Raw genomic sequence first — 14,630 nt, 5'->3', positions numbered from 1 at the left:
TAAGTTTTCTAAATACTCTTTAATGTGGTACATTTCTTTTGCTGTTGATTTGAATTTAGGTGGCCATGGGCAGATGCCTGTTGATTCCATAATCAAGTATCAAAGAACTGGATGGACTATTTGAAGGAAGACATGGCATAATAATTTTAAGAGGTTGGTTAAACTGAGACCTTTTAAAATTGCACTGTCCAAGGCTAATTCTGGGTGAATTATGAAGTTGGCTCTGATTTTCTCTTTCACAGCTGCCTCTGAGGCTGTCCTGTGGGGGAGGACTCAAATATAGTCCACCTTTGGTATCCAAGGGGTGTTAGTTCCAGGGATCCTCCACAGACGCCAAAATTTGTAGATGCTGAAGTTCCTTATATAAAATGGTGCAATTTTGCATATGACCTATATACATCCTCCTGTATACTTTAAATAATCTCTAAATAATATCTAATACATTGTAACTATGTAAACAATTGCTAGTGTGTGGGAAATTCAAGTTTTGGCTTTTGGAACTTACTAGAATTTTTTTTTTTCCCATCTGTTGTTGGTTGAATTCATGGATTCAGACCTGTGCATATGACAAGACAACTGAACTTTGCAGTATCTTCTTAAGAGCATTCTTCACCAGGCCTTCCATTTGCACCGCAGAGATGACCTAAATATATTCCTACTAGAGTTAAATGTCCCTAGGAATAGCTATGATTTAGCTCAGATTCTATTAGTGAATTGGTCTACTTGGCTTGTGCTGGGGTTCTAGCCCCAGCCATGAACCCTTGTCCCAGTCAGGAAGGTTCTTTTCCTGAACAGGTTTGCACAGCCAATAACAAATCCTATGCTAAGACTGGAACAGCACAAGCTTTATTCAATGGCTAAAGAATGGAGAATCTTGTGTACAAATCAACCTAATTCAAGGGGAGACACTATTTATATAGGAGGGTGGAGACAGAAGGGAGGGAATTGGAAAGAGTGAGAGGAATATTCATGACTTACCTGAGAAGAGGAGTGTGGTTTGGACCTGGCACTGATATAACTCTCTTTTTCGGTCTTTGTAACCCTTTTCTAGAGGAGATCAGCCCTGGGATTTCTTTGGAAGGAATGATGCTAAAGCTGAAACTCCAGTACTTTGGCCACCTCATGAGAAGAGTTGACTCATTGGAAAAGACTCTGATGCTGGGAGGGATTAGGGGCAGGAGGAGAAGGGGATGACAGAGGATGAGATGGCTGGATGGCATCACTGACTCGATGGACGTGAGTCTGAGTGAACTCTGGGAGTTGGTGATGGACAGGGAGGCCTGGCGTGCTGCGATTCATGGGGTCACAAAGAGTCGGACACCACTGAGCGACTGAACTGAACTGAACCCTTTTCTGGTTGTTGTCATGGCAACTGTCAACTGTCTCTGCACTTATGGGTGTATCATTTAGCATGCACTGACTATACAATGAGGCTCTAGGTCTACTGGAAGTTAAATCTTCAACCATCTAGTGCCTAATTGGATCTAACCAGTCCCTGGTTTTTGCTTTGCAGCTCCCTCCCAAAACTTCAGATACGAGCAACTGGTTTCCATTCAAGAGAGGGGTAGGGGTATGATTCTGGGGCAACAGTTTTGGTAACAATTGGAAGCTTAATCTAAACTCATAAATGAAACTCTAGTGGAATTTCAGGCCTCATTCAAGGTGGAGAGTGAGGGTTTTGCACGATAGTGGAAAACACTCCACCAAGAGGCAGGAAAAAATGCCTCTGAAAAAGGTAGTCAAAAGGATAGAGATTCTGGCTCTTTCTCTCCTTGTTGGTCCACATCCTTAGGAAGTTCCCCAGGTGAAACCGCTGCGCGCACACACACACCCAGAGACCCCACCCTCCACCCCAGAAGGGCAAGGAAAGACTGAAGAGGCAGGGCATTCCTCATTGGTAGGTGGCAGTTTTAATAATATTCAAAGGAACTTATATTGGTGGTTTGTCTTGGGCATCCACTTGCCAGCATCTTAAGAATTTATCTAGAGGCCTTAAGGGGCGAAAGGGGCCTCACTTACCTAAAAAGTCCAGGTTTCAATGACACATTACTCTCTCAAGGCTGCATCCTTCAAGTAGCACCTAGCTCAGAACAGTGGGTAGTATGTACATTCCAAGGGCAGAAGGGATAAGGAGACTGCCTCAGTCTGCTTCCTGGGTAACCCGAGACCACATACAATGAATCACTCCCTCAACATTCCTTAAGTTGAGTTGTTAGGTTTAAATCTATTTAAATGGAAGACAAGCTGGATCTAGGGAACCTGCGGCGGGTATGGAGTGGGCTGTGAGAACGTAGGCGCCTCCCTCTTGCGGGACGCGGGTTAAGGACACTGCATGTCAGGGGAAGGATGTCCTTGCGGACTCGGACGAACCTCGGGAACAAACGGTAGATGTCGAACGAACACGGTACGACCTCGCCTCCAGAAAACGCGGGCGCTGGACTTCCAGCACCGCCCCTGTCCCTCCAGGAACTTCCGCCTCGGCCTGCAGTGGGCGGTCCGCGGGAAGCCACGCCCAGTTCCGCGTCTCTCGCCGCCGCCACGAGGACAGCATGGCAGGCGCCGAGTTGCGGGCGGCGCTGGAGCAGCGGCTCGCCGCCCTGGCCATCCGCACAGAGGTCGTGGAGCACCCGGAGGTGAGACGCTCCCCCAGGACCACCCCGGGAGGAAGTGGGCTCTACTGCAGCGTCTGCGAGGCGAAGCCGCTGAGACTAGACGTCCCGGGGGGTCACCGTAAAGTCCGTTCCTAAGGCATTTCCCGGAATCCAGAGTAGAGAGGGATCTGAATGCACCATCGAGTGCATCTCCACTTGGGACTCTGCTCTGCTGTTATTATGAAAAAACCTGTTTTCCTTTTGGAGCGATTTTAATTTTGGGAACTAGCGCAACATATTGAGAACTTGTGCATCTCAAACTGGCCTGGGTATGTAAGTTGCCAAGCAGTAAAACGTTTCTGCAGTGGCTATGATGCATGCGGGACACCAGGGTTAGAGTTTGGTATTTTTTTTAACGATTCAGTTGATTGATGGAGACTTTTTGTTTTTGCAAGTATCTCACGTAGCCAGTATATAATCTGACTGTTGGGAGGACATAGTTTTTGCCTAACTCTTTTGTAACAGCTCCTGATAACTAGCTAGATACGGTGATAGTCTTCAAAGGGTAGAGAAATTCATCAAAACTATTTTCTTTGACTCTTTTGCCTCGATACTCTCTCCCTTTTTACTGTGCATATTGCCAGCGTTTCTGATGTTCTTTTTATACTAGTCCAGGCTCTCATTTCCTGCCCTCACTCCCTCTCTTTAGTTATATTTTATAGAGTAGAGGTTGTATTATGATCTGGATAGAATGCCAAGGAATAGGAGTCTGGGCTGCTATAAACTCCCCCCCGCCCCGCCCCTTTTTATTGGAGTATAGTTGATTTACAGTGTTGTGAGGGCTGCTATAAACTCGACTAAAAGTCTAAAGGAAAAACAAAAATAGCATTTTAGAAATGTGAAGGTTTAGCCAGCATATTGCAATGGAGAATTGGCCAAAGAGAAACTACTTGAGGTCCGAGATGAGATATAATTATTTGATAATAGGCTGGGAATCGGTTGCTACCAGTGATATCCTGGACACCGAGTACTCCCTAACCACGCTGTTTAGACCCAGCAAGCAATGTATATATAACTGTGTTTGCAGTGTACATGCATGTTATTTTAAAAGTTCTCATGTGGTATTTTACAGGTGTTTACAGTTGAAGAAATGATGCCTCATATCCAGCATTTGAAAGGAGCACACAGTAAGAACTTATTTCTTAAGGACAAAAAGAAAAAAGGCTATTGGCTGGTGACAGTTCTTCATGATAGACAAATTAATTTAAATGATCTCGCCAAGCAGTTAGGTGTTGGGAGTGGAAACCTGCGGTTTGCCGATGAAGCAGCCATGCTAGAAAAACTGAAAGTTGGCCAAGGTTGTGCCACCCCGTTGGCACTCTTCTGTGATGATGGAGATGTGAAGTTTGTTCTGGATTCTGCCTTTTTGGAAGGTGGACATGAAAAGGTGTACTTCCATCCAATGACCAATACTGCAACCATGGGATTGAGCCCTGAAGACTTTCTCACATTTGTGAAGAACACAGGACATGATCCCATAATACTAAACTTTGATAAAAACTAACTGGGCTAAAGTTCAGAGTATTTATTTCTGAAAGCTGTTTTTCTTACTTGTAATTATAAGAAGCATTAAAAGTGGGAAGATATATCTAGCACTCGGTTTGGTGACCACCTGAACTATTGAAAAACTATCTCATCTTAAAGTTTTTCTTTTTTTAAATATATTGAGGTAGCTTTAGTCAGGCCAGAGGTTCCACCCTCCCCATCCCCATGACTACTTGTTACAAGAATGCCTTCATTAACATCAGGAGTTCCCTGGTTGCCCTGTGGTTAGGAATCCAGGCTTTCACTGCCTGGCCCAGGTTCAGTGCCTAGTCACAGGAACTGAGATTCCCACACGCAGCAGGGTGGCCAAAAAAGAATAAATTAGCATCAAAACTAAGATTATTTATCTAAGATTAACTGTCTTACATCTTATTTATTATACTTGAAAAAAAAGCAAGTTGCAAAAATAGCATATGTAAAATTATACATGTGATAGTGACATACAGGGGAAAAAATAAAAAATAATATGGGAAGACATTAAATTGTAAATAGCGGTTATCTTGAGGGAATGAGGATTAAGGAATAAGAATTTCCCAGCAGTATAATTAAACAAGGGGGCAAGGGAAAACCTTTCTGTTACCGAGTGTTTGTTATTAAACCAATGCTTTTTTTTTCCCCAGTGAAAATAGAAGCTAATTTTTAAAATAAAATTCTATCGTTACAATATCTTAATCTAGAAAAACCCTCAAAGTAGGGATAGAAAATATGCCATAATCATTATACTAATGAAATTACATTTTAACTCAGGAGCAGAACATACAGAGGCCATTAAGGATTTGTTTGGTCTTTGTTCAGAGGTTAGAAATTTGAACATGCTTGAACAAGTTTCTGTCCTTTAGGCTATATTAAATTTACTCATTTTTCAATTACGCATCTAAAAAGTGTAAGATAAATTTTATACACATATAAACGAAAACGTGTAAGAACCCAGGATTAGGTATTGTCAGTTGCCATATAGAAGCTAGTTCAAAACAGTGAGGAAAATTAATATATTTTTTCACCTCTCTTAAACTCAACTAAGACCCTAATTGAGGGTCTGAGTAGGCTACAAAACAGCCTAGAGGACTTCGGAAAATTCTCATTTCCTCTAGTACAATCGGATATTTGAGAGATAAAATGTTTCTTCCTAAGGTTGAACATGCAGTAATTGCTTCCGGTAGAGAAACCATTTTTAATTTGTACCGATTTGCATTACTGAAAGGCAAAGGTAAAAACTTGTCATTTTTCAATATATGTGGTTAGAGACTACAAGTCTACTGATGGCAGAATTTTTATAAAATATAGATGAGTGAGTTAGTAAGAAATATCTTCCATCAATGATAACATTCTGAGATGCTACACTGGTTTTTTGCCTACTCGGTATTATATCTCTAAGAAAGAGGAAATTTAGGTTGCTTTGAATATAAAATGAAGGTTTACTGAACAGAATCAAAGACACTGAGGACCTCAGCAAACTGGTCTGTCTTCCTCACCTTAGAGTGAAAATAGGCCCAGAAAGACTGACCTGCCCAATGACACAAGTCAAGTTGCCATCTCTTAACATTATGCCTCCCAAAGTCTACGTGAAAATGGAAAGAGACTGATGTGTACAGTCTATTATTATAATGACACTTCTGGGATTGACAAAACTAATAAATTCTTCTCTTTCTCCTCAAACCTCTAATACTCATCCCAAAGTGATTAGAACAGAGGTAAACAAGATTATGTCTGAAAATTGGTTTTCTAGGGCAAAGAGAAAGGAAAGAATGATACCTGGTTAAATTATATGTTATGATTGCTAACCACTTGTTATAAAAATCATCTCATATCAGTTTGACAAGTGAATGTTAAACCAACTTAATTTTTTTAGGAGAAATAAAAGTTAAAAACTAAAATGAAAAATGTTTTTGAAAAACGATCAGCCAAATGATGGTGTCTTTTTTGTTATGAACTGGGTTTTTTGTTATCAACTGTGGCTTTAATATAGCCAAGTAATAAACATTTTGCCATTTAACTCCAGATTTCTCAGTAGCATTACTTTAAAGGAAATGTTACAGCTCGTGTATTATTTGATTTGGTATTTAATAACAGTTATAAGTACAATGGCAAACATTGAAAGAGAGAACCCTTAGAAAAGAAAGACAATTTAAAATTAGGTTTTGTTAAAGGGTGTTATAAGTGCAACTTTATCCATAAGCATTCCTTTTAAGGCATTTTCACTGTTGTCCAAATATCTCAACTTGTACATCAAGGTTTATATTATAAAATGGGCTCCGTCTGTATTATTCATTCAAGGCTTAAAGAAAAAAACATATCTCAGGACTAAGAGTAGCAGGAAAAAAAAACACAAAACTTCACTTTTCTCATAAAAAGTAACTTAAAGTACAAAAGTTATTTAGCATACATTATTACTCCTCATTGTAATTCCAGATTTGGTACAATATCTTTTTCACTTCCTGACATAAACTGTTAAGACAGTACAGGCTGTAATAATATTTATTTGTGAGGTGGCTGCAATTCTGTAATACGCACAGTGATTTTTAAATAGGCTCTTACCATGCCTTGCATGAAAGGTGCTACATACAAACCTGTTTCGTGAACTCTTTGGTAACCACCAGTTCAAAAACTTGGACCGAACATTTCCACATTGCCAGATCTCAAGCACTTTATCGGAGCTCTGGGCCGAACCTATTACCCTGTATATAAATTCTTTAGTTTCCAAGGGGGATTAGAGCTGTATAATTAAAATCATGTCAGGCGCCAGTCAGGAAAGTGGCCCCAGTTATTGTACTTTCTAGTTGGCTACATGTTTTCGTTTGGCAGAAGTAGTTTATCTAAAGGAAAAGCATGACTTCCTACTAAGTTTGCTTCTGATGCTATCTTTTGGAAATGGTAAAACACTCATGTGGTCATTTAGTCCTTTCTTGAAACGGTATGAGAAAGGTGACGAATGTGATTTGAGAATATGCCTACTTTTTGCAGTCTCAGGTGTTCTTGGTCGTCTTGCTGCATTTTCTGAGTCAGCCCTTTACAGGCGACCCTTAAGCATTTTCTAACTGAAGCAATAATGTGTTGCTTCAGTCAGCAGGGTCTCTGTTTTAGGATATTAGTGTCCTGGAGAGATCAAGCTGTGGTGTCACACACCCTCACTGGACTACCTCCTACTCATTAAATTTCAACTTGAAGCAAATGTCCTGGGATGTGTCCTAGTTGTGCAAATTAGATGCTAGTTAATATAAATCTAAGTTACACACTTACTGTATTTAGCTAAAACATAATTTCTATATTTACTCTCAATTTATCCACCTAAAAATGAATTTACAGTTTTTACATGCAGACGTCTCTAGACTGCCACAATGCCCATTATCAGTCTGATACTTGAATCTAGGAAATCATGATGGAGACATGTTTCACAGTCTAGAGAATAGGTTTTAAATATGTCTGTTGTGCAATATTTGTATCTTAGTAAGAATCCTTTGTATTTATATTTACATAGCACCTTTCATCCAAGAATTTAAAAGTGATTTAACTTTACAGCATTATTTGGTGGCAAAACCTAACTTCCATTTCAGCTTCAACTATACATGCCATATTTCTTTTCATTAATGGTCTTTCTGAAAGTAGACTATCTTCTGAAAGTAGAACACAACACTGTTACTGGCCTACCAAAAAGAGAGGGGAAAAAAAGAGAAGGGCATGAGGAAGGAGGGGGAGAGGGAGACACATTTTTCATGGCTACTAGGTTAGTGATGAAACACACAATTCATAAACCACACACTATGGAATTATTCCAAAAAGATTTTTAGAGCTGGTAGTGAGAGCCTAAGAAGTACATTGTTAAAATTAAAAAATCAGTATCTTTCTCATTTCAGACCTTTAAGATTATTCATATATTTACGTTAAATAATGAATTTGCATTAATATATATCAATGCAATTTTTGATTGCATAAGAAAATAAAACTGTGATAGAAAATTGGAACTACAAAAAAATTGATGTTTCCCTGGGTTAACTAAATTTACTTTTTTGTGCTTCTTTCAAATGTAAAACAAATGCATACAAATATTTCAGAAGTACTGGTAACAGTTACCAACTTTAATGTAGTCTTATAAAGGACAAAACCAAAAATTCTTATTAATAAGTGATAACCTTAATAATAAATGAGTTCCTGGCAAAATGCGATCGTAGTAAATTATTTACATTATTTTTGCCATAAGAAAACTTCTTAAGCAACAGTCAGCTCTCAAGTTAAAAAAAACGTACATACATAACCCAACACTAAGAAGGGAAATGAGTTCAAACACAATAGCTTTATCTTGGGAATGTCTTTTTCTAGAAAACCACCTTACTAAAAAAAAGTTTCAGAAAAACACGTTCTAATTACCTTAGATCCATGTGTGAATGAATTACTTAGTGTTCCTTAGCAGGGAATATGGAAATATTAATATCACTGTAAATTTTTTTATAACTCCTATCATGGATTTTTCAGTTATTTCATAAACTGAGTTTCTTTTGCAGTGCATCAAAATAGTCGGCTTAAAAATGAGAGAATACCAACACATGCAGTCTGCTAACCAAATAAGGCTCTGACATGCCTAAACAATGTTCTCTGCATCTTGATATATAGTACATTCCACAGCATACTACAGCATTTAATTTAGGTTTACACAACTAAATATAAATGGCTAGACTTAGGCTAATACTTAGCAGAAGCATTAAGCAAACATGGATAAATTCATAAACAAATGATGAAAGAAGTATATTCTTGGAGTACTTCTTGAACCCTTAAAACACTTGGTCCTTAGCGAGAGAACATGCTTTATTCAGTAGATTTTAAAAGTACAATGTACATAATAAGTCACAAAAACCTTCTAAAAATTTTGGCAGTTGACTCCAGTAGTACTCCTTGATTCAAGGAAGGAATGAAGGTTTGTATTTCTTTCCTGCTCTAGTCACGAAGGATTGTTAAGTCTCCTTAAAGATTTTAAAAAATGATTCCTATAGTTGGGTGTCTTGTTACTTCAGAAATAAAGGCTTCATACTGAGAAACTGAAGGACACTTTTCTCTCTGTATTTAGTTGGAAAGTAGAAAGAAAGAAAATATAAGAAAAGTTTGAAGATAAGAGATATAACATACAGAGCAACCACTAAAAGAACAGCATGCACTAGGTACTTTTACAGGGATAAGAGTGACAGAGAGTCAGAGAATTTGTCTAAGCAGCTCTTTGTAAAAAAGACATTTAATTTCTTCTCCTCAATTACCAAGAACATTGCACAGAAGTTACATTCCTACCAGAAAGATTTTAAACTGAAGAAATAATTTCTAAAACATTATTCATTAGTAAAATCAAATTTAAATTGAGGGGAAAACATATTTTTAAAGATTGTTTTCCTGCACTAAAGGGCTTCCCGGGTAGCTCAAATGGTAAAGAATCTGCCTGCAATGCGGGAGACCCGGGTTTGATCCTATGTTGGGACGATCCCCTGGAGAAGGGCATGGCAACCCACTCCAGTATTCTTGCCTGGAAGATTCCACGGACAGAGGAGCCTGGTGGGCTACAGTCCATGGGGTCGCAAAGAGTCGGACACAACTGAGCGTGCACTGATGGCCAAATGCTTTGAAGAATCATGTAATTTTGATTTACTTACTAATCAGACACACAGAAAATCATGAATTAAGCAAGCAATATTTACATCTGTTAATGCAATGTGCACTTGTTCTTATACTTAATGCAGTTAGTTTGTACAAATGAGATTAATCTCATTTACATTTTAAGCAAGAAACTCACCACTTGGCCCACATGTCATGTAGTGGGGTTATAGAATTAGGAGCTTTGTTGTTCCCTAGACCTGCTTTTTGAATTTCTGTTTTCTTGTACTTTGTCCACATCTGCAGGAGAAAAGCATTTCATGTTATTTAATGAAAAGCTAAACATACAATTCATGAAGATAAGAAACTAAAGAGCTCTCACTGCCTAAGGCAAGGAGACGGAATCTAATTCTGGAAATGTTATTAATCTGACAGACATCTCTACTTAAAGACTGATTTACATGTTTTAAAAGCTATAATAATAATGCCCTCTTGATGTCTGATAGGTTTATGATGTTTGTTTACTAAATGGTCACATATAGTTTTGAAGTAAAATATAATCTTGCATGCAGCAGCAGAAACATCCACAGTGAAATATTTGTATTGTTTACTAAGAAAACCAGGCCTTGAGGCTTACTTTGTAGGAAAATATATCTACTTACACTGTTAGAGTTAAAACTACTTTGGTCAAAGGGGACCCAAAGCCTAACATGAATTTACAATACCACAAAATAATAAGGATATCATTTATAGAAACCTAAGCCAGGAATATGAAAGCTATTCAATTTCATCTAAAATTAGGGTACTAATACAGGCATACCTCGGAGATAATTGCAGGTTTGGTTCCAGACCACTATAATAAAGTGAATTTTGCAATAAAGTGAGTCACATGAATTTTTAGTTTCCCAATGCATGTAAATAACAATGTACATATCTTAATTAAAAAAAACTTTATTGCTAAAAAGAGCTATCCATTATCTGAGCCTGTAGCAAGTCGTAATTTTTTTTTTGCAATTGTAACATCAAAGATCACGGATCATCGATCACCGTAACAAATATAACAATAATGAGAAAGTTAGAAATATTCTGAGAACTCCCAAAATGTGACAGAGACATGAAGTGAGCAAATGCTGTTGCAATAATGGCACTGATAGGCTTGTCTGACAGAACTGCCACAAACCTTCAGTTTGTTGGGGAAAAACCCCACAGTATCTGTGAAGTACAAGAAAGCACAATAAAACGAGGTATGCCTGTAATCCTCTGTGAAATTGGAGAATATTTATGGCGATGTCTCAAAAAAAGTACAGTTATTCAACTGAGTCAGAGCTGCTTCACTTTGATCAGAAGATAAATTTTTTTTTTAATTGGGGCATTGGGGCATCATTTATAGAAGGTATTATGTTGATTTTTTTAAGAGTTTGGGAAATACTAGCTCTATACGATTTCTAAGGCTCTTATCACTACTCAAAATGTGATTTCAAGTGCTATCAAGAAACACTGGTAAAATAGTGTTTTAAGGGAATTTTATGACCTTACACCTGGTGACAGTTTCTGGAGGAAATATCACCTATATTCTCTGACAGTCCCAGACACATGGACATGGTATGTATCTCTCTGTCTTACATGCACAATGTGTATGTTGTTTTGGAAAACATGCTGTATATGTTACTACAGTCATCTGGGTTAGAAATGCTTCTTTCCTGTAAGTCTAACATTGTAAAATAATCACAGTGTTTACCATATAGTAGCATATGATTTCTCAATGTATTTTAATAAATAATCTTAAACTTTTTAAAAAGTCTTATTAACAGGTTATGAAAAAAGAAAAGGGACACCAAAAACATTTGAAATATTAGGACTAATTGTGAAATAAGTGACAAATGGATTGATGTTTTCATGTAGATAAAATATATTAAATGGTATTAAAAATAAGAAAATTTCTGATTGTTTATTTGATGAGTTGCACTGGAAGCATTTTTTTTTTTAAATAAAAGGCGAAAGATTTATTTGACCTGAAGTGAAACCAACGCATTGGAAGCATTTTTAGTAAGAACTGGCTGTGAGAAAAAAAGTATGGTCAAAGATATAAAGAGAAGGGGCCTAGGCCTGAAATGATCTTGTGTAAGTACAAGAGAATAGGGTAATTTACAAAGGATACAAATTTCCTTCTTTTCGTTTCCTTTTAAAAAAATTTTTGCCCATGCTGTGTGGCTTGCAGGATCTTAATTCTGTGACCAGGGATCGAACACAGGTCCTCAGCAGCGAAACTGCAGAGTCCTAACCGCTGGGCTGCCAGCGAATTCCCAGGTCACATTTTATTAAGCAAAGATTCTTTAGAAACTTTGTTTTCTCTGGCCCAATGAATAACAATTTACTATAACAACACGTGTAAAATAATAATTTCCTCCTTATCAAGTTACATTTCAAATCATTTTTTCTAGATGCCAGGCTGCATTACTGTCAGTGATATTTAGGCTGAATCAAGAGAGCAAAAACATTTCAGAGATAGAGCTAAGGTATACTTCTCCAGAAGTAAGTGAGTCAGGGTTATGGGTTTCTTGGGGCTTTCTTTTTTGCTGTTTTATTCTGGAAGTTAGAAACTCAATTTTGGCTGATTCTGTTTTAAAATGCTATGACCACAGGAAGATAATTTTAAAGTTTATGACATGAATCAGAGTTACCAAATATTTTCTCTATCTTTTATGATTATTTTTTAGCTAAGAAGTTGCAATTATTCTTAGTTTTAAAATCTGTTCTACTAGAAACATGTCTGTTTATATGGCTATAAACACTAATTTTACATTTTATTTTAGCACAATGTACTCATTTTAGAAAATTCTGTTTTTAGGACATATGTAACTTAGCAGAAATTAAAGAATTATTTAAGTAACAATCTTCACCACTCAGTAAACTTGCTACCCTTTTAAAAGAGAAGTAAAAATGCAAATCTCCCACACACTGAGTATGATTTGCTTTATTTCTCTTTGATTCTACATTTAAAAAAACCCTGAAAAAACTACTGTGTTAACTGATTCCAAGTAAAAAAGTCATCCTGAAAGGTAGTACTTGAACTCTTCTGTTCATAAAATGAAGAAAAGTGCAGGGAAGAAACAGAATATAAATGCTCCTAATCACTGTATAAGTCACATTTAAATTCAATGGTGTGTTTTTTTAATTACACTAAATTTATGAGTATTAGCAACATTTTAAATCTGAACAATTTTATAAATATGGGCAATAGTTAATATTTGCTATGTAAAGTGTTGACTTATTAACTATTTCTTTGAAAATAAAACAGCAGGGCAGAAGGCAAAATTAAATGGCAAAAGAAAATGACATCTTTTTAACATATTTTCCTTACTAATACTGTACATGTGCAATATGAATTGCATGTTTTGGGGAAAAAAGTTAAGGACAAGAGGGAGGGAGAGAGGGAAAGGGGAGCAAAAGGGACAGTGAGCAGGGAGCAAAAGGGACAATGAGCATTCTTTTTTGGAATCAACAAATATGACTTGGAAATGCCTTCTTAGTAACTATAGCATGCAACCATTTTAACATGCTTCCAGGTATCAAAGTAACAATCTCTTATTGGGTGACAAGAAATGTGAAAGAGGAGCATGTATTGTTAAGGTTCTTGAAGTCATGCAGAAAATGTACAATGTAATTGATAGTTCATGCAGGCTTTGCTGTGGTTACATAATCATATTTATATACATGCCACAATGTACACTTGAACACTATGCCACAACTTAAAAATAAAAATATAAACCTAGTCAAATGATTCTTTTCAACAGCAGCTCTTCAAATCAGATTAGAGAAGCATAGTGTGTATCAAATGACATCAGTATTATATTGTGCACTTTTGATCATACACAACCATATTCATACCAAACCGTTTGATTATCCTCAGAAACCAACAATGCAGCTTCTGTGTCATCAGGATAGAGGCATGCAGGAGTGGTAAGATTATTATTGTCTACAGAGGATTGTGGATTAATGCTACTGTGGCTCTGATGATCAGAAAACTGCTCATTATCCTTCTGAGCTGTTTTTTCCAAAGAAGCAGAAGCCTGGTCAGTAACTCTGGTGACTGGTCTGGGAGGTAACCCACTTATGTTACTAACTAATTCTGTATTCAGGGATAAAAATGGCTGAGCTGGATGAGCCACAGTAAAGGATTCTATGCTATCTGTAGCTGATTTTCCAAATGCATCATTAGACGTATTAACCATGGCAAAAGTCTGATTTAGAAGATGTGACCTTTCAGTTCTTGAGTTTCTGGCCTGGGTGTGTGGAGACTGGGGCTTGTCTGTAGCTAAATAATTTTGTGCTTGAGAACCTAGAGTAGATGTCGGACTTTGAAGTGTATGAGAGGCCCACTGGTGTAAACAGTACTCACTAGATGGTGCAGTGACGCTGCTATCAGCAGTAGCTGGTGGTGAATCAACTGACATAGGCAGTCTACTGTCCTTGGTCAAAAAGTCATGGATGCTTGTCCTTCGAGTAGTTCCTTCGGCAGTAGAGATAACACTGCTTGCACGAGGTAAAGTGGCATAGGGATTACTATCTTTTGATTGTCGTGACAGAGAAGTTTCTTTTATTAATTTTATCTTTCCTTGAGCGCCTCGTGTAGGCTTTCCTGAAGAACTCATGAAACAGGTATCTTCAGCCTTTTGAGGACCAGGTCTCACAAACTGTTCAGGCTTAGTTGTCCGTCTATCATGGAAGTCTCCTGGAGTTTTTCCACTTACTGACCTGGCCAGACCACAGCTAACTGGTTTGTTTTTTCCCAAAAAGTCAGAAGAGACAGACAAACTTTTCATTACTTCATCTAAAAGATTCTCTTGACTTGAGGGCTTTAGCTGT

General features: G+C 37.5%; 2 protein-coding genes across 15 annotated transcripts in view; one reads left to right on the top strand and one right to left on the bottom strand.

Moving 5' to 3' along the window:
* Positions 1 to 2,522: 2,522 nt before the first annotated feature.
* LOC101122262 (prolyl-tRNA synthetase associated domain-containing protein 1) lies at positions 2,523 to 11,701 on the top strand. Its single transcript, XM_004005942.6, has 2 exons — positions 2,523 to 2,633; positions 3,724 to 11,701. The coding sequence occupies exons 1-2, from the start codon at positions 2,550 to 2,552 to the stop codon at positions 4,153 to 4,155; spliced, it is 516 nt and encodes a 171-aa protein (XP_004005991.2). The 5' UTR covers positions 2,523 to 2,549; the 3' UTR covers positions 4,156 to 11,701.
* Positions 6,239 to 14,630, bottom strand: part of CCDC88A (coiled-coil domain containing 88A) — a 120,676-nt gene continuing 112,284 nt past the window's right edge. For 7 of the 14 annotated variants that reach the window (XM_004005941.5, XM_012171256.4, XM_060412176.1 and 4 more), the window contains 3 exons: positions 14,164 to 14,626; positions 9,964 to 10,064; positions 6,239 to 9,242 (listed from right to left, as the gene is read on the bottom strand). In XM_004005941.5, coding sequence (XP_004005990.2) covers positions 10,000 to 10,064; positions 14,164 to 14,626 — 528 coding nt within the window. In that variant the 3' untranslated portion in view covers positions 6,239 to 9,242; positions 9,964 to 9,999. Of the gene's footprint in view, positions 14,627 to 14,630 lie in introns of all 14 variants that reach the window. The other 7 variants (XM_042246141.2, XM_042246142.2, XM_042246145.2 and 4 more) reach the window with 1 other exon arrangement.

The sequence above is a fragment of the Ovis aries genome, chromosome 3 (genome assembly GCF_016772045.2).
Source record: "Ovis aries strain OAR_USU_Benz2616 breed Rambouillet chromosome 3, ARS-UI_Ramb_v3.0, whole genome shotgun sequence".
Classification (NCBI taxonomy): domain Eukaryota; kingdom Metazoa; phylum Chordata; class Mammalia; order Artiodactyla; family Bovidae; genus Ovis; species Ovis aries.
The sequence above is the reverse complement of the archived record's forward strand: the minus strand, read 5'-3'. Positions and strand labels throughout refer to the sequence as shown.

What these genes read in the sequence shown, in the direction of transcription:
- LOC101122262 (XM_004005942.6), top strand. Translation starts at nt 2,550, where the DNA reads ATGGCAGGCGCCGAGTTGCGGGCGGCGCTGGAGCAGCGGCTCGCCGCC. An exon ending in AGGTCGTGGAGCACCCGGAG is followed by an intron (nt 2,634 to 3,723) that starts GTGAGACGCTCC and finishes GGTATTTTACAG; the next exon opens with GTGTTTACAGTTGAAGAAAT.